The 18,263-nt window shown below is 60.9% G+C and overlaps 2 protein-coding genes across 7 annotated transcripts in view; both read right to left on the reverse strand.

The window, feature by feature from the left end:
* Positions 1-1,575: 1,575 nt before the first annotated feature.
* SYT2 (synaptotagmin 2) lies at positions 1,576-13,010 on the reverse strand. The gene is made up of 9 exons (XM_052702573.1): positions 12,912-13,010; positions 5,771-5,953; positions 5,506-5,675; positions 5,017-5,133; positions 4,745-4,912; positions 4,485-4,652; positions 4,257-4,374; positions 3,719-3,852; positions 1,576-3,227 (listed from the first exon to the last, which is right to left on the reverse strand). Exons 2-9 carry the CDS (start codon positions 5,934-5,936, stop codon positions 3,021-3,023), a joined length of 1,248 nt encoding a protein of 415 aa, XP_052558533.1. The 5' UTR covers positions 5,937-5,953; positions 12,912-13,010; the 3' UTR covers positions 1,576-3,020.
* A 1,361-nt stretch (positions 13,011-14,371) lies between these two features.
* The window catches only part of NAV1 (neuron navigator 1), a 46,508-nt gene continuing 42,616 nt past the window's right edge, over positions 14,372-18,263 (reverse strand). For all 6 annotated transcript variants that reach the window (XM_052702519.1, XM_052702517.1, XM_052702518.1 and 3 more), the window contains 2 exons: positions 17,946-18,143; positions 14,372-17,425 (listed from right to left, as the gene is read on the reverse strand). In XM_052702519.1, the coding sequence (XP_052558479.1) occupies positions 17,330-17,425; positions 17,946-18,143 (294 nt within the window). In that variant the 3' untranslated portion in view covers positions 14,372-17,329. The remainder of the gene's footprint in view (positions 17,426-17,945; positions 18,144-18,263) is intronic.

Below are 18,263 nucleotides of genomic sequence, written 5' to 3' on the forward strand. Positions count from 1 at the left end.
TGAACGATCAGAGACGGGAACGACAGAGTCCACACGAGGGGAAGGGGCTTTAAAAGCAGCTTCCTGCCGGAGCCCAGCGCTGCAGGGGCGGGCGGGGGGATGGGGATGGGGGCTTCACCCTCCCGGTTATGGGGCACGAAGGCAAAGCTGTGCGGCCTCACTTCTGTCCCCAGGAGGATGGCGCTGGTGTCACTGCGAGAGGGAGAGGGAGAAGAAAGAGGAGAGAGAAAAGGGAGAGAAAGGAGAGGAGGGGAGGGGAAGGGGAAGGGGAAGGGGAAGGGGAAGGGGAAGGGGAAGGGGAAGGGGAAGGGGAAGGGGAAGGGGAAGGGGAAGGGGAAGGGGAAGGGGAAGGGGAAGGGGAAGGGGAAGGGGAAGGGAGCAGCCCCCAAACAGACACAGCAGAGCCCCAGAACCTCTCCCCAACACCTTCCCACCGCCATCTCCAACGCAGCACAGATGTCACTGCAGGACATCCCTGGTTTCACCGCCCGCCCCCCCGCAGCTCTGAGCCCCACGGCCGGGGCTGGCGGCCACGCGGGACCCCCGGGGCGCTGCGGTCTGATATGGCTTCTAAAGTTGCAGTGATGTGAGACGCACCAACGCGACACAGAACACCGAAGCCACGATGGGACAACGCGACAAACACGGGGACGAGAGACGCGGGTGGAGGGCACGGCTGGCAGCGCTCGCCCTCCGCGGGCTGCAGGCATGCGGTGCTTCTTGGCCTATTTTCTTCTTCTGCACGATTTTGTTTTATTTTGTTTCATCTTTTTGGAGGGGGGAGGAGCACTCAGGCAATGAGTTTTGTCCGTCGCCCGCACTGCTCTGCTTGGGCACGGCCGGGCCATGCTGCGGGGCTCATGCACTGCTCGTGGTTTGTACAGCGATGGACGTCTCCATACAGGTACCTACACACAGCTGGGGGGGCAGAGGCAGCACAGATGGCTTTTGTAGGTCGGTGGTTTGTCCCTTTTTTTTTTTTAATTGTTATTATTATTAAAATTAAAAATAAAGAAAGACGTATCATGTATTAAAGTCAGAGTTCCCCCTCCTGCCCCGAAGCATAAAGAGTCCAAATGGAAATTGCAAAGTGCAGCAGGGATGGGGAGCGGGCGGGGGGGTGCATGGGGCAGGGGGGGGCAGGGGGGGTTGTGAACAGCATCTGCTCCTCTGCTGCTTCCAATGGAACGCCAGGGTTCTGGGTCTGGGCTGAGGGATTCCTGCTGCTGCCCCACGCTCCCATTCACTGAAGCCACCCCGAGATTTCTCCTCCCTTCTCTACACGGTCTGTGCACGGCTGTGTTCACACCCTGACACAGGACAAAAATGAATCAAAGCCAGGGAACCACTGCTCCCAGCCCCAGCACACGGACCCCAGGAGTGGGACAGCAGTTTGGGGTCCCCGTTCCCAGCCCCAGCTCAGGGCAGGGCGCTCCCCACTGCACACCACAGTTGTGGCTACCAGAACCCCGAACCACGGCGAGGATGGAGGTGTCCCCTACTGGGGTTGCACCCCCAGAGCTCCACTGTCCCTCACTGCTGAGTTCCCCTGAGTTCTGCCTCCAGCTCGGGGGGGAGGAGGGGGCAGTGCCAAGGCACCCAATGGCCCCAGGGGGAGCTCAGCTTTGGCACATCATACCTGGGCTTGGGGTGCTGGCATCAAGACACCGAGTGTAGACTCCTGGCAGCATCCTGGTGCCTGGGGCTTCCCCACTGCACTCTGAAACTCTGCTTCTCTGCTGCAAGCTTGCTCACCTGAATGCCAGTCTCTTTCATAGCCTAACAGTGCCAAACTCTGCATGCTCAGGACATTCCAAGGAGCTCCTCTCACCAGGACCTTTGCCACAAGACCTGGGGTGCAGGAAAGCAAAGCAGAGCAGCAAGCACAAAGCTGCTGGGGAGAACTGCACAGGGACATGGGGACACACTGTGCCCCAGGAAGGACCAGGCTGAACCAGGGGCAAGGCCATCAGCTTCCCAGCTCAGAGGCTTGGATCCAGAGAAGTTCTTACCCAACCAGCGCTGCTGCCAGCAACAGGAATATGGCTTATTCCACCCAGCAGGAGTGGAAGGGCGGATGCGACAGCAGTCGGCTCCTGGGGAGCAGCAGCCCATGGGGAAGGGGGGGGGATGTGGCCCCCCAGTGATGGGATGCAGCCATAGGGCCGGAGTTGCCAGAGCCCCACCTGGGCTCCGCTGGGTGCCCGCAATGGGGCTGAGCCGTGCGGATGGCAATGGGTCCCACAGCAGCTCCTCCAGCACTCAGACACCTCTCCACGTGAAGCAGCCGCAGGGAAGCATCTGGAGCGATGGGTTTCTACGCTGTGCCGTCAGGAGGCAAACAGCAGCTCCAAGCACGATGGGAAACGCGGAGCTCCGTGGCTCAGCCCCTGCTGACACGCAGTGGTGGCCCACGCTGCATCCCGTGCTGCGTCTCCTCCAAGCGCTCCGTCCTCGTGCTCCTCCTGCATCCCCCCAGCTCCTGCAGCACAGCTCCGCCGTCCCTGCGCACCTCTTCCCAGCAGCAGCCAAAGCTGGAGCGGCCCAGCATCTCATTCTCACCCCACGGGAGGCACAGCAGGAGAGGGGAGGCAGCCAGGTCTCCCGCAGAGGTCATGGATGTCCGTGCTGGTGCTGGAGCCCCAAGCAAGCACAGTGAGTGTGGTCATCCGGCTCCGGTGGCACCTCCATGCAGCGATGCTCGGCGATCCCCATGGGCAGAACGGAGGCGGTGAGGCCGCGGGTCGGTGATGGAGCAGTGGGGAGGGATGTTGGGCGAAGGGGATGGGGCATGCAGCCAGAGGGAGCGATGCTGGAGAATGAAAAGAACCATCCGAGTCTTTAACCTCTTCCCCTGGAAGCTATTGGGACCGTCTGGAAACCCTTCCACAGCTGTCAAAGGGTATTTCAGCTTAAAACAGAACAGCGACAACAAAAAAGAACCAAACCAAAGGTTGCGTAACTGAGGTATCGGTAGCTCTGGGTCGCTTTCAATGTCCGCCGCGCCGGCTGCAGGTCCTCTATTTGTTCTTCCCGAGAGCTGCGTCCACTTCTTCCTCTGGCTTCAGTGAGTGCCACTGGGCGATGGGCCGCCGCGGGTTGGCCAGCATGTCAGACCAGTGCCGCAGCTCCGTGCCCGTGGAGTTGAAGCCCGTGAAGATCTTGCCGATGGCTTCGTTCTTGCCCAGCTTGTCGTAGTCCAGCACCGTGATGACCACCTGCACTTTCTGGGGGAGGAAGCTGTCGTTAGAGGGGCGGGAAGGCAGAGCCCCAGGGGTCCCACAGGGCTGAGCCACACAGTGGCCTCTTTTGGGGCAAAGTCCCCTCCGTCCTTCCACCACTCCATCCCACGGAGACACGGGGTCACAGTGGGGACTGCGCTCACCCTCACGTGGCCACCCTTCCCAAACCTGGGGTGAGCACTGCAGGTCCAGGAGCAAAGGAACGGGTAGATGTGGCACTGAGGGACGTGGTTAGTGGCATGGGGGGGATGGGGTGCAAAAACCTGATGAACTTTGAGGTCTTCTCCAACCTTAATGATTGGATGATTCTATGGAAGCCCCAGCCCTGCCGTGGGCTGGGTTTGAAGGTGCGTCTCCAGACCAGGCTCAGGGATTGGGTTCCAGCTGGACCAGCAGCTCAGCAGGAGGCCTCAGGCTGCAGGGACATCCTTCACTTCCCCCCTCCCACGTGTCCCCACAGATGTCAGCACACCAACCTGTATCTGCTCAAAGGGGATCTCGAAGCTGAAGGACTCGTTGAAGTAAGGGTTTAAGGTCTTCTTCTTAACTGTGGTCTTCTTCTTCTTCAACCTCTTCCCGTTCTGCAGCAGGTGGATCTTCACATAGGGATCTGGGTGAAGGGGGGACATCAAGCAGGGCTGGGACACCCATGGGACACCCTGGGGCAGATCTCAGCCCAAGATGAGGGCTCTGGGAGGTGAGGAGTTTGGAGGTTTGTGGATGGAAGCCGAAGCCAAAATATTTCCAATTTAGGGAGTCGCTGGGCAAGGGATGGAGCTGCCCTGCCTGCTGTGGTTCTCCTTTCAGGGGGGTTGGGAGCAGCAGATGCCCCATTGATGGAGCAGGAGATGCCAGCAATGAAACCAAACCTTGTCACGCACTGAGCACCAAACTACCCTTCCTAAGGGGCAGGGGGCTCGTCTTCCCTACAGCCAGACTTCAGGCTGCCTCCAACAAAGGACTCTGAGAGCACTGGGATGGGGCAGCAGGATGACGCCCCCGAGCAGCACCCACCTGAGAGGCCCCCAACGTCCATCTTCTTCAGGTTCTTGGCCTCCAGGATGCAGACGGTGAGCTTGCCGGCCGTGGGCACGTAGCGGAGGGAGATGCAGATGTCTCCAAGCTTCTCTGGCTGCCGAGCAGAGCATTGGCAAAAAGGAGGAACTGGGTCAGACCCGGCTCACGGCACCGAGGTGGGTCCATCCCAAGTGCTGTGTGCCCGTTCCACATCTCAGCTCTCACCTCCTCCTTCTCACCGCTCTGCAGGTCCCGCCACTCCTCAATAGGTTGGCCCAGATCCACCGTGTTCATGGGCACCTTCACCTCACCAATGATGTCGTGCTTGGAGAAGCGATCGAAGTCGTAGATGGCCATCACCAACGTCTTCCCACCCAACTCCTGGTAAGGGACCTGCACAGGGAAGAGCCACCCGCTGGCATGGAGCCCCAAGGAGCCTTCAGCACCCAGCAAGGCACAGCTGAGGGGTCAGGCAAGGTCCTCACCTTGAAGGTGAAGGTCTCGTTGAAGGCAGGGTTGAGTGTCTTCTTCTGCACCTTTGTCTCATACTTCTTCTTCTTGTCGGGGAGCAGGAACACCTTGACGTAGGGGTCTGAGGTGCCACCCATGTCCAAAGCCGGCAGTTCAGCCGCTTGCAGGATCCCCACGGTCAACTGGAGGGGACAGAGTGCCTTCAGCACAGCGGGCTCCCAGCCCCACGTGGGAGATTTTTCCTCCTCAGATGAACCCCCTGGGTAAATCCCAGCCCCTCCAGCACCTGGTTTGCCTGGAAATCATAATCCAGTGAGAACTGCAGCTTGCCCAAGTTCTCTGGCTCCTTCTCCTCTTCTTCACCTTCCCCCTCCGTCAGTCCTGTCTCTGCGTCGTCATCGTCCTGGTGGCCAGAGCAGCACCCAGGGGGAGCGGCACAAAGGAAAAGAGTGATGTCATGGACAGCACTGGGGAGAGACCCAGGGCAAGGCAGGGAGCTGGGTGTTTGTATGGCCCCACTGATCCCCTGGGACACAGCATCCCTTCAGTATTTGGGAATCACAAAGGAACCCCTTTGCTGCAGCACACAGGTTGGATATGCACTGCAGCATCACGCCCCAGACCCACTGGTCCCATGAAATCCCCTTCCCCCATCCCCTCCTGGACCCCATAATGGGGAGATGGTCCGGTTCTGCACAGCACCATCCACCTGGAGATCCCCAAACTCTGGGGACACCAAACCAGCAGAACCTTGGAGCACCCCAAAGGACTTCACCTGGTTGCCCGACTTCATGTCCTTCATGTTCATGGCATTCTTCATGCCTTTGCCCTTCTCCTTCTTGTTCTTCTTCTTCTTGCAGCAGCATTTCTTGCAGATGCAGAAGCAGCAGGTGAGGAGGAGGAGGCCAGCAACCACCGCGATGGCGATGAGGGCCCATGGCGGCACTGCAGGGACAACAGTTCAGCCCCATCTGGCCCCACCACCCCACACCCTGCGGAGCCGTGGGGAAGGGGTCCCGGGAGGAGGGGCAGCCACTCACAAGGGATCTTGTTGAGCTCATTCATGAACTTCTCCCTCAGCTTGGCAAACATGTCCTCCTTGCTCTCTCCCGGCCCCGCAGCCTCGGTGGAGTTCTCCATGGTGGCCATGGGCATCGTGGTGGCCGTGGCCTCCGGGGCCACCATGGATGCTTGCTTGAATGTCATGGTGGGACTGGGGAACCCTGCAACACAGCACAGGTCCCTTGGTCCTTGCTGTGACCCTGAGCAGCCACGTTTCCTGGCCCTTTTCACCTCCAGAGCCCCTACAAACTCCCTGCAGGAGCTCCAGATGCTGCTGCCATCCAGCGGGGCCGTGGAGGCACTTCCAGCCCAAGTGGGGTTGAGACGACCCACACACCCCTGTGCCCTCTCCCACTGGAGATGTCCCCCGATGACTCGGTGGCATCATATGGGCCCTGTGGTGGGGCTGTTTTCCATTGGTCCCTGATTGCATCACAGCACACACAGTGCAGAGCTGAGCCTCCAGCTGCAAATGAAGGTGACATCCCACAGCGCCTGCCATGAGTTCCTCCCTGATGCTCCCAGCCTAAAGCTCCCATTCCAGCTCAGCACCGTGTCCCAGCTGCTCCTGTCACCTCCCAGTCCCTCAAGATACAGAGCAGCCCCCAAGAACGGGGACACCCAGCCCGAGAGGTGCAGATGTGGCACTCACTTCTGCAGCAAAAGCAATGTGAAGGGCACCAGGACCCGACCCAGGTGGCCTCCATAACCCTGGCATAGAGAAGAGGGCAGAGGAGTTTGTCCCACCCACCTCAACTGAGGCAGCCCCTCAGAAAGCACCAAAACAGCGCAAACTCATCACTTCCATCCCTGCTGCAGTCAGTGCCAAGGTCACTGCTTCACCACCACCCGAATGCTTCTCTATTGAGAAATCACAGAACTCAAAGGCAGGGCCAAAGTTTTCAGGCTGCTGGTGCTGTTTTGGGGAACTTAAAGCCCAGGACTGCAGGAGAAGGTGCTCAGCAGCTCTCAGTGCTGAGCGGGGCTGGCACCAGCCCTGCCTGCAGCTTGGAGCAATGCCTGCAGTGAGCAATGTCTGCTTCAAGCCCTGCTGCAGCTCTGAGCAATGCCTGCAGCACCGAGCAATGCCTGCAGCTGAGCAATGCCTGCAGTGAGCCCTGCTTGCACCAAGCCTGAGGCTCTGAGCACCTCCTGCAGCCCCCAGTGCTCCCCTTGGAGCTGCACCAGGACGTGTTCAGCTCAGGAGCTCCCACTCAGCCCCAAACCCTTCCTCCCCCTCAGAGGTCCCGCAGCAGCAGCAGCCCTGCTCTGCTCTCCACAGGATGACTTTCTCTCCAAACTGCTGATGCACACATTTCTGCCCATCTGTTATGGAAACACCAGAAACCACGTCAGAGAGGTGAGGATCCGGGGGCGAGCAGCCCTTCCTTCACTGCACCCATCAGTGCCACATTCAGTGCCACCCGTCTGTCCTTCCTGCAATGCCATAGCCATGGGTTGCAGCACGGTGCAAGGAAGTGCAGCCAAGTGGGAGGAGGAGGAGGCAGCCTGCACCTGTGTGCACGTCCGTGTGGATGTCAAGGAGTTTGGCCATGAACAGAGGGGGACTCTGCACAGCCCTAAGGGTGACATTTTCCATTGCTTTTGGTATTGCCTTTGCACACCGTGAGCCCCGGGCATCCCCACGTCCCCCCTCTGCCACCACCCCACAGTGTCCCTCCCCATGCAGTGCAGTGCAGTGCAGGTGCAGCAAAGGCACTGCAATGCAGCGCTGCAGGGCTCAGGTCTGTGTGCTGCTTGCTGGTTTTATTTTTTTCTCTTGCACATTTTTTTCTTTCTGTTTTCTGTCCATTCGAAGGAAAGCTGTTGTGGGGGGGATGGCAGCTCCCTCACCCCCCTGCCGCTCTGTCTCCTGTGCATTCCATTCACACCCATCTCCCCTCGCCCTTGGCCCAAGAGCAGATGGGGGTTCAGCACCAGCAGCACCACAGGGCTCTCACCCTCACCCTGCAAACCCCCATGGATCCCCCTGGGATTCCTCCATGCCGACACTGGGGAAGTTCTGCATCCAGCTGCAGTTTGGGCTCAGGAAATCCTTCCGGTGATCCCTTCATTGCTCCCATTCCCATACACAGCTTCAACCCACAGAGCCTCCGCAAGAAAAAAAGGGGACCAGAGCTTTCCCCGTGCGACAGCCCCCAGGCACAGCAGCACCACAGTCCCCACTGCCTTTGGCATGGAGGGAAAGGGATGGGGATATATGGACAGGAAGAGGGACGGGGCTGCAGCCATCCCTATCACAGCCTCCCAGGGCAAAGCAGGGTGCATGGGCAAGAAGTGGGGGCTGCCCGGGACCACAAGGACCAGAACCAGACAGAGGTGTGGGGACATGCGGAAGGGCAGAAAACAGCAGCTAATCATGATTAATGAAGCTGAGGCAGCAATTAGAGGCAGCACGCCTGGACAGCCGGCTGCAGGAGCCGCGATTCGCCGCGCTCGGGTTCAGGCAGTGGCTGTGCCTTGTCCCAGGGTGACCCAAAGATGGGCTCCAACCACACAGCACATCCCACAGAGGGAAACGGAGGCAAACAACGAGGACTGTCATGGGGGGGGGGGAACAGCGTGAGCTGCAGAGGGCTCTGCTGGGGCTGCCAGCACCGATCCCAGCCGAGATGTGGCACAATCCCACGCAGGGAGCGGCTGTGCTGGAAGTGCTGCTTTGAGCAAGGACCCTGCTCCTCCATCACAGCCTCTGTGCTATTGAAAGCAGAGCCTGGAGATGCAGAGCAGTTAAATACAGTCTTAAAGTTAGCCTTCATCCATCATTTGGCCACCAGATTAATGGCTCAGGACGTCCCCCAGCCGGAACGCGCTGCTCCCTCTGCCCAGCGCTGCTGCAGCTCCCATCAGTGCAGCACACACAGCTGGAACAGCTGAAGGTCGATGGATGCATGGAGCTGGAGGGTGAAGATCACACCCCACAGCCCCGGCCCACACTGAGCCCAAGGGAAGGGGCTGGGAGTGCTGCGGGGATGGGATCCAAAAGTACACAGGGAGGTAAAAACAAGTGGCGAGTGCACGGTTCCAAAGCAGGCAGCTCTGAGCTGCGCGTGGTGCATCTGCCATCCCAGGGCTTCTCTCAGGGTCCCTGCAGGGCTCAGCTGTCCCAGCTGTCCCCTGCCCAGCAGGACGCAGTGTGGGCTGCAGATGGCACTCCCTGGAGCTGCTGCAGCGCCGTCACAGCAGCTGCTCTTCTCCTGCCCTGTGAAAGCATTTGGCTCCTCAGCGCTTTGAGACCCCACGGAAGGCAGCTCCATGGCTAATTAGCAGGGAAGCAAAGCAGAGATGGCTCCGAGGCACCTGCAGAGGCCATGGGGCGCTGGGAGCAGCCCTCCTGGTGCAGCAGCACAGACACAGCCCTGTGCTGCAGAGAAGTTTTGGCTCACGTGTTGTTGCAGTGCCCTCAGCCCCCACGCAATGACACCACGGAGAGCTGCTAACCACCACCAACCCTCCCCAAACCACCACCAACCCTCCCCAACTGCTGACAGGCGCTGCCCATCCCAGCCCGCTCCCCACGCCATTCTGGCTGTGCTAAATAGGGCAACAGAAGGCGCTGGGGCAGAGCCATCCCAAGCAGCCGGCTGCGCACCAGGTTGGCACCACGAAGGCTTGGTGCAGCCGTGTTGGTGCTGCTCTGCCCACGCCGGGACGCTCCGTGCCATGGAGCTGCGGTGTCTCCAATCAATAGGAGGAGAAGGCAGACGATGGCTCCTGGGGCAGAGCCAGGAGCTGAACCAGGAGCGTGGAGTCGAGCCGCATCGATTTTGGTTTGGAGGAAGGAGAGTGATGGCACAGTGCTGGCAGCCCCTGCCCACCTCGCCTGCTCCCAGCAAACCTGGGATCCGAATCCCCCAAATCTGTCTGGCTGTGCAGGTGGATGAAAGCCGCTGGGCAGCCATGCGGCTCCAGGTCCCCTGCAGCCTGAGCTGCAGCCCTGTGATGCTCCCAGGGATTTGGGGCACACATCACGCATCCTGGAGGAGCAGCACAACCAAACGGGGCTCGCTGTGCTACGAGGTCTCCTGCCCCAGCCATCTTTGGTCACGGCCCACATCCCCAAAGTGCCACCACGCACTGAACTCAGTTCACACGCTGCCATCGTTCCAAGCACCAGAACGGCTCCTGCAGCCCCTGCAGTGCCTGCACAACCACCCCATGGCACCCACGCACCACCTCCAGCTCTCTGTGGGACAGGTATAGCATCAGGACTGCACCTCCTGCACCTCCTGCCAGCAGCAGTCGCTCCCTTCCATCTCCCAGCAATGCCCAGCCCAGAACTCTGCTCTGCTGCACTCTTTGAGGAGGAGCAGAGGAGCAAGGAAGACCTAAAATGATGCCTTTAAGCAGAACCACGAGCTTTCCTTAAGACGCAGAAGCAGAACCACGAAGCCAGGAGCCCCTTCTGTGCAGGGCTGTGGATGCAGCACTGCCTGCGTTCAGCAGTGCTGGTGTGGTGCAGGGTGCAGGATGGCCACACGAAGGGGAACACCGCAGCAATTCAGCACAGCACAGAGCAATCCCAGCATGCGGGCTGCAGCGTGGGCACATCCCATAGAAGCACCCCATAGGGACAGGGATGGCCCCTGTCCGGACCCAGAGAGCAGACCCCATATGGCAGCAATGCTCCAAGCAGCCAGCATCTGGGGGATCACATCCCATGATTTGGGGCTGGTCGGGATGGGTGATGCAGGCAGTGGGTGGCAACAGTGCAGGGCATCTTAGATTCCAGCCACACACTGCCTAATTTACGGTTTAATTAATAAATGGGGAATTATGCTGGGTTGATCCAATACCTCTGGACGTGCGATGTTATCAAAATCCCATTACCAATGAAGGAAGGCATGAAGAGCAAAATTAGCTTTGGCATCTGAAACATTTCAGCCGATGCGATAACACAATTATTAGGGCTAATAATCAAAGAGCACTTGGGGGAATGCAGGCTCCTGTGGGAGCTGAACACGGGGTGGGGATGAGAGGGGAGCAGAGGGGCTCCCACCCAGCGGGCAGAGCCATCTGCAGCCAAGGGCAAAGCGCACAGACAGCCTCCACTGCTCAGAGCTCTGGGTGTGGGGACAGCAGGACGGCACTGAGCTCTGCTGCGGGGTTAGGGGGAAAAGAAAACAACACCAGGGATGGAAAGCAGCAGGCACTCGGTCCCATCTATTTGCCTTGGGCACTGATCTTGCTCGAGGACACCCCACCTCCCTGCGCAGCCAGGAGGAGCAGAAACTCAAGCAATAATTAGGAACCGCAGTCATCTGGCGCCGGGAGCTGGGCCTCTGCCAGCAGCACGGTGAGCAGAGCAGCACCCGCTGCCGCCCTGCAGGAGCCCTCTGCGCTTCGGCGCCCCTCCATCAGCTTCCCATGGGCTCCAGCAGCACGGAGCCGCTCCCCCAGGAGTGAGCGCTGCAGCGCCCAATGAGCCGCTGGGCTGCTGGGGGTCCGTCTGTGTTTTCCTCTCCCCCTCCCGCCGTGGCATCGGGCAGAGGGCGCTGAGCCAGGGCTGCCCGAGGCGATGCGGTGCGGGGGACATTTGCACACCGATACTGCTGGGCTGATGTGGGGGGAGAAATGCACTCCTACAGGGATGGGGTCCGGGAGCTCCCAGTAAGGGGATCCCACTGCCCAGTGCAGGGGCTGAAGATGTGCAGGTAACTGGGAACAAGGTCAGATCCATCCCCGCGCTTCACCACCTGCAAGAAGCGGGCAGAGCATCGCTCCCAGAGGAACACGGGGCTGCTGGGGTGTCCGATGGGTTCGTGCCGTTCCCGAGCTGTGTGGCTCATGTCCCACTGCTCAATGACCTTGGGTGCATCACCTCTCACAGCACCCCACGCTCACCCAGAGTCGCAAACCAGCAAAGCCTCTCTGCTTCTCTGCAGCAGCATCCAGCCACGAGCACTGACCCCCGCGGTGAGGTGAGAGCCCCGGGCATCCCGCAGGGCCCCAGCAGCCCGCGGCAGCGTGGCCGAAGCGCTGCGCTAGCGAGGAATAATGCAGCAGGCAGGAGACGACGCCTGCCGGTCATCGAGCTCCCATACAGCGCGCACAGAGCGGAAAATCTGCAGCAGCACCTGAGTGCACCATCAGGTAGAAGTTTTGCTGCTGCAGAGGGGCGGGTGGGGGACCCCTGGACAACCTGCAGTGGTGACATCCCAGGGTGGGTGTCATCACAGGGAGGGTGTCATAGCAGGGAGGTTGAGGTCCCAGGGTGGGTGACATCCCATCGCTGCACCAAAGGCGCACGCAGTGCAGGGGGACACACACGGAGGTTCCAAAGCTCGGGCTGCAGTTGGGGACCACCGAGCAACGCGTGACACAGTCACTTTGTCCAGTTGCCTTCCCCCCGTGCGATTGGCAGAGCTTTTTTGGGGTCGCTGCCGCTCCTCTGAAAGTAGGCTGCGGGCGGGATGCGGGCACACAGCCCCTTGTAGCCCAACGCTGCCGCCCCGCACCGCCCCACCGCCGCACCCCGCGTGCACGAGGAGCGCGGAGGATGCTGCAGCCCCGCGAACGGACCGGCAGAGCTGGCCGCGGTCCAGGACGCGGCGGAGAACCCCGGGAGCTGCCGGTCCGGAGCCGCGATGCTGCCGCCGTTTACCCGCACCGCACCGCACCGTGGCTGCAACTGCGGGGATGGGGAACCCCCGGCCACCTCTCAGCGCCGGGATTCCAAGGGCGCTCCCGGCCCCGAACGCGCGTGGGTGCGCGGCTGAGAGCCACCAGCGGTCCGGGGCGCCCTGAAACCCGGGGTGCATCCCGCATCCCTGGGGGGTTCCCACATCCGGGGGCGGTGGTTCTTTCATCCAAGGGGGATCCCGCAGCCGTCAGCCTCGCAGACGGGGGAACCGAGGGCGCATCGCCCTATGGGCAGCCACCGGCACAGCCCCTGGCATCGGGCAGCGCCCAGAGCCCGCAGTCTCCTCGCGTCCCCGGGATCCCGCACCAGCCCCGCACCGACACCGGGAAACGGAGCTGCCACCCGTACACACCGGGGTCGGATCACCGGGGGAGCGGGCAGCCCCGTCCCGCAGAACCCGCACCGCTGCGGCACCGAGAGAAGCTCGAGAGAAACTTCGGCGGGCGCGAACTTACCGTGCGCTGCTGCGGAGCGCGGTGCGGTGCGGTGCGGGACGGGTGCGGGCGCTGCGGCAGCACCGGCCCCTCCGGGCTCGCGTGCAGCGGCTCCGCGTAGCCCCGCCCACTGCCCACAAGCCACGCCCCTCCCTCGGCAAGCCACGCCCCCCTCCGCAGTCCGCCCCGCCCCCAGCGCTGTGCTCGGCGCGGGGTCCCCGCAGCGAACCGCGGGGCTGCGGGCTGCGAGCTGCCAGACCCCCCAACCCCGGAGCTCCGCCCGTGCCGGGCGCAGCCAGGAGCCCTCCGTGCAGCCCCGAGGGGCCGTGGGGGGCAGAAAGGTCGGGGTCACCTTGGGAGCGTGGGCTGGCAGCGTACCTGTACCGACCGGATGATGTAACTGTAGTCAGCGCTGCGGCGCCCCAGTGGTGCTGCTGCAGCTGTGGGGTGATGATGTACCTGTACGTGGGTGCTGCTGTACCTAGACAGGGTGGTGATTCAGCTGTATGGGGCGCTACTCAGCCCATACCGGGTAGTATAGCATCCTATAGGTGCTGCTGTACCTGCACGGAGTTGTACTGCAGCATCCACACATCGCATGCTGCAGCACCCCATGGGTGCCACTGTACGAATATGGGCTGATGGTGTGCACGTACTGGGTGCTGCAGCACCCATGGGTGTTGTCATACCGATGGGGGTGGTGTAGTCAGATCCTGTAGTGGCAAAGCTGACACAGCTTGGAGCAGTGATGGAGCACCTGGTGGGAAGCCAGGGCCAAGCAGGGCAGCTCAGGTGTGTGCAATGTACCTGAGTGACAGAAAGGGGTGGAGCCAGGATCCACCCCAGCCCTCTTCTAAGGACTGGCAGTAGAAGTGGGAGCATCTTGCTGGAGGTCCCTGTCTTGTGGAGGTCTTCTAAAGGTAAGCAGTTTTTTTTCTGCTGTTTCTGTGTCTACGGTTGTTGCATTTGAGCTTGTCCTCATTTGCTGCAGCCCAGGACTTTGTTACCCTGCTGTCACTGCTGTGCTTTCCATCACATTACAGCATCACACACCCAAACTGAGTGCAGCTGCACCTGGAGTGGACGCAGTGGTCCCCCAGGGTCGCCTCTGTATCTATATGGGGCAGCGACCCACCCACACCCAGTAGAGCAGTACGGGTGCTGGGGTGCTCTGAGTGGGGCTGAGGCCCTACAGTTGCTGGGGCAGACTGGCAGCTCATTGCTGCCATCCCTGTGCAGAACCCTGGGAGCCAATGGGAAGAGCCCACATGAGGATCCTCGCTGTGCTGGCATTATTTCACAGCTTCTGGAGCATTTTTCCCTTCCTGGCACCGCTCTGTGGAGTGGAAAACAGCTCCGGGGCACCGTGCGGCCTCCCTGCAGGTCCTCACCTGTTCCCCAGCACTGTGCACGACAGCCCCAGCATTACAGATTGTGTTTGGGGCACTGTGTGCAGCGACAGAGGACACGCAGCCAGGCAGTACAGGAGATAACTTTATTGAACCCAATGGTGTGAGACAGACGACCGAGAGAGACATGCCGGGTGGTGCGGGCGGCGTGGGCAGCAGGAGCTGACTTGGTGCAGGGCTGGGTTGGTTACTGTCCTTCGGAATGAGCCTCAAGCCTTTTCCTGGCTTCCTCATGTACTTTCTTTAAGTAAAAACGACGAATGGTGGCAGAGTCCAGGTGGTGTTTGTTCCTCTGATTGTTCCCGCAGCTATGTACAACGTGGGGTTGGGTTTCCACATCAGGTATAAAACGGAGCGAGTTTACAAACTTGGAGGCGAGGGAAAAAGCAAAGACAGACAGGCGAGAGAGCAGTAGAAATCTGGACCAAAATCTTAAAGAGAAATTTAAAAAGTGCTATAAAACCCCTCGGCAGGAACACCATGCAGTTAAGAAACACAAAACCCAGTCAGTTACACAGATCATCTAAAACAGGAATTTGTCCATTTTCGTCTTTTATTTAATTAAAAAAAGGTTTGTTTCTTCTTTTAATAGAAAAAAGCTAAAATTGTAAGGTTCAGGCCCCTGGGCAGCAGCAGCTCGAGGGTGGGGGGGGGGCTCCTGGTGCTCCAAGGGGCCGCGGGCGCCTTTGGGGTGACGGCACCTCGGGGCCAGCAGGCAGCCTTAGCACAGCGTCCCCACGGGGACAGCAAGCACCCAGGGGTGGCTGGCAGCCCCAGCAATGGGCAGAGCAATGGTGGGATCCATGGGTGTGGGCACCCTGAGGGTCCCCAACCTCCCCAATGGGTGCCACCACACTGGGGGACACCAACAGGAGCCACCAACGCCGGTCCCCTTTGGGTGAGGGACCCCACTAGGAAGCCCCACCCAGCACCCACCGTGCCCAGGGCCCGGCTGTAGCTGCTGTTCATCCCACAGGGCTTGGGTGTCTGCACCCACAGGTTTGGGGCGACCCCACAGGCCACACAAGGGGACGCTGCAGTGCGTGTCCTGTGAGGGTTTGTGGGGTGTTTTGGTGGCTCCGTGGTGGTGCCAGGGATGAAATCCCAGTGTGAGGCTGCACCAACACCGTGCACTGCGGGGCTCCTCCAGGGCCCCCAAAGGTGCTTTGTGCCCCGTCCTCAGGGCGTTAAGGTCCCGAGGGGGGTGAGAGGGGAGTGCGGGTCCCCAACCTCGAGCTGCTGCTGAGCCAACACCTGGTACAATCAGAAAAGAAGTCAGCACAGCACAGTTATCACAGAGTACAAAAAAAGGAGAAAGACGCGCAGGGTCGGACCCCGCCAACTCACGCAGGGCGTTCGACTACGGATCTATTTACAGCGAGTCCTCAGCTGACAACACAACAGAAGGCAAACGGAAAGCCCTAACGTCCAAGCCAGCGTGGGGAGGGACAGCCCTGTGCAGAGGGGCTGGCAGCGGGGAGGCTGTGGGACAGACGGAGAAGTGAGCACCATGGGGCCGCGCGGGAGGGCTGCGCGGGCAGGAGAGCACCGAGGGCAGCGGGGGGCACACAGAGCCCCAGGGAGGTGGGGGGGGGTCCCTGAAGGCAGTGGGGGGCAGAGCAGCCGTGGGGAACGGCTCCCCTAAAGGTGCTGTGCCCTCTGCGGGGCAGGGAGGAGGGGAAGAGAAGGGTACTAAAGGGACCGAAGGCAGTGGCCCCAGCTGGGCAGCGCTCAGCGAAGCACTGGCACCACAGTCCCATCCCAGCCCAGCTGGCTTTGGAGGCAGCAAATGCGGGCTGTGCCAGTGGCCCCCCCCTCCAGCCCTGCGTGCCCCCTACCCACAGGGATTAAGGCAGTGCAGGGAGCAGCGCCTGTGACATTGCACCATAGGGCCAAGGGGACGCGTGGCCCCAGCTGGATGTCCCCAGAGCACCAGTGAGGGTATGGAGAGCCCATGCTGAGAGGGCACTGTGCGGCTGCAGGGCACAGGGTGGGCCTGGGGGGGTCACAAAACCCCATGGGGCAGTGGTGAGCCAGAGGCACGGGGACAATGTCAGGCACGGCTCTGTCCCTGTGCCACCCAACCCGGCAGCAGAGAGGGGATGGGAGCAAATTGCCACCCCTTGCCCCACAGCACTGTGCTGCCCCTTGGCAGCCCCACAGCACCCCCCCTGGCCCAAGGCCACACTTTGCCTTGTGCTTTTTGGGGAGGGGGCCTCCAGGCAAAGGGGCTCTCCGGGTGCATCCCCCTACCACCACCTGCCCAGACCCATCCCAGCCAAGATATGAGGCAACTGGAGAGGTGGATTTGGGGACTGGAGGTTGTCCAGTGAGCACCAGTTGTGTGACGGAAGTGTGTGGAGTGGTGGGACCAACAGCTGTAAAAGAAACCAAAAGGAAGCAGAGCTGCTCAGGGGGGGAAGCGATGGGCACCAGAGCATGGGCTCAGGCTTGGGAGAGCAAAGAACCAGAACAAAAAAGGGAGCAAAGCAAAGTCTGGACTCGGTCAAACGAAAAAGGGAGGGGGGAGTAATAAAATAAAATAACCGAAGCGGGGTTTATTGGGTTGTCCTGGGTGCAGCGGCTGCCAAGCAGGTTAAATGAGGAATGTACAAAGAGAGCAGTGGGAGCACGGTGCCGGACACACAGACACGGCCACACGTCCTCCCACCCCCCAGCTCCAGCCCAGGGGGCTCCCACGGGGTCCCTGCCCCACGCAGGGCCCATCCTGCAGCTCCCTGGAGCGGGGGCTTGGCCGCAGCAGCTCCAAAACCCGAGAGTTTGCAATAGAGACAGAAAAACCAAGAAGAGAAACCAGGATTCTCCTACCCCCAAAGAGGGGTGGGGAAGCGGAGCCTCGCACTCTCCCACGGCAGAGCTGAGCTTCCCCACGCTGCGCAGAGCTGCACAGGGCTCCGCTCCTCACCGCTCGCCAGCCCCAGCCCTGCGCTCCAGGCTACCGGAGGAGGAAGAGGAGGAGGAGGGCAGCCCGGCGGCCGCCCCCTGCACCTGGGCCAGCATGTGAGTGCCTCACAGAGTCGACTGCAGGTCGGGATCCACCATGGTTTCACGATCCGGAGACTCGATGTAGTTGGCGGCTTCCTGGAGCTTCAGCAGCATGGCCATCTGTGGGGAGCAGCGCGTGGCACTCAGCCCGGAATCCTTGCCCTCCCGAGGAGCCCACCCAGTAAGGGGGGGACGTCAGAGAGGAAAGCAAAGCCTGGACGTGCTGCAAACCCTTCCCCCCCCCACCTCGTGAGCTGGCCTTGATGCCTATGGCTCAGCATGCGCAGGGGAACGGGCCCTGGTGCGCTGAGGGATGTGGCTGGAGGGCACGGAGAGATGGGCTGAGGGATGGACTTGGTGATCTCAGAATCATTAAGGGTGGAAGGATCACCGTGATTCTAGGAGCAGACGCAGTGGGGACGGGGTGCCGGTTGGACTTGATGTTACCAAAGGTCTTTTCCAAACTCTATGATTTCTATTGGCGCCAGCATCCTGCACCCACCCAGAAAGACCCAACTTTTCTGCATCTCTCAATCAGGGTTTTTACACCAAAAACTAACTGGGAAAGCAATGCTCAGCTCCGTGCTGCTCTCCCTCCACCAGCACCACCCACCCCCTCCCCAGCACACCGCAGCCATACCAGGGGGTCCGCATCCAGGGAGCTGGGCGTTGTGTCTTTGACAGTGCGCTCCTCGGGGGGGGAGACAGTGCTATGGGGTCCGATGGTGGGTGGGGGCAGGTGGTACAGCTTGGACTGGTCTTGCTGTGCTGATGGCCAGGGCAGGGTGTCCCGCACCCACTCCACGGGGTCCTCCCAGGCTGCCTTCTGCCCGTGGACCTGCAGGCAGGGGGCAAGAGAGGTGGCACCTGCACACCAAACCTTCACCCCACCCCAAGGGTGCCAGCACAGCCCAGGCGCCACCAGCTCTGAGCTGGGCCCTGCTTTGTGTCCCCACGC

This window comes from Tympanuchus pallidicinctus, unplaced genomic scaffold, assembly GCF_026119805.1.
Source record: "Tympanuchus pallidicinctus isolate F22 unplaced genomic scaffold, pur_lepc_1.0 scaffold45, whole genome shotgun sequence".
Lineage (NCBI taxonomy): Eukaryota > Metazoa > Chordata > Aves > Galliformes > Phasianidae > Tympanuchus > Tympanuchus pallidicinctus.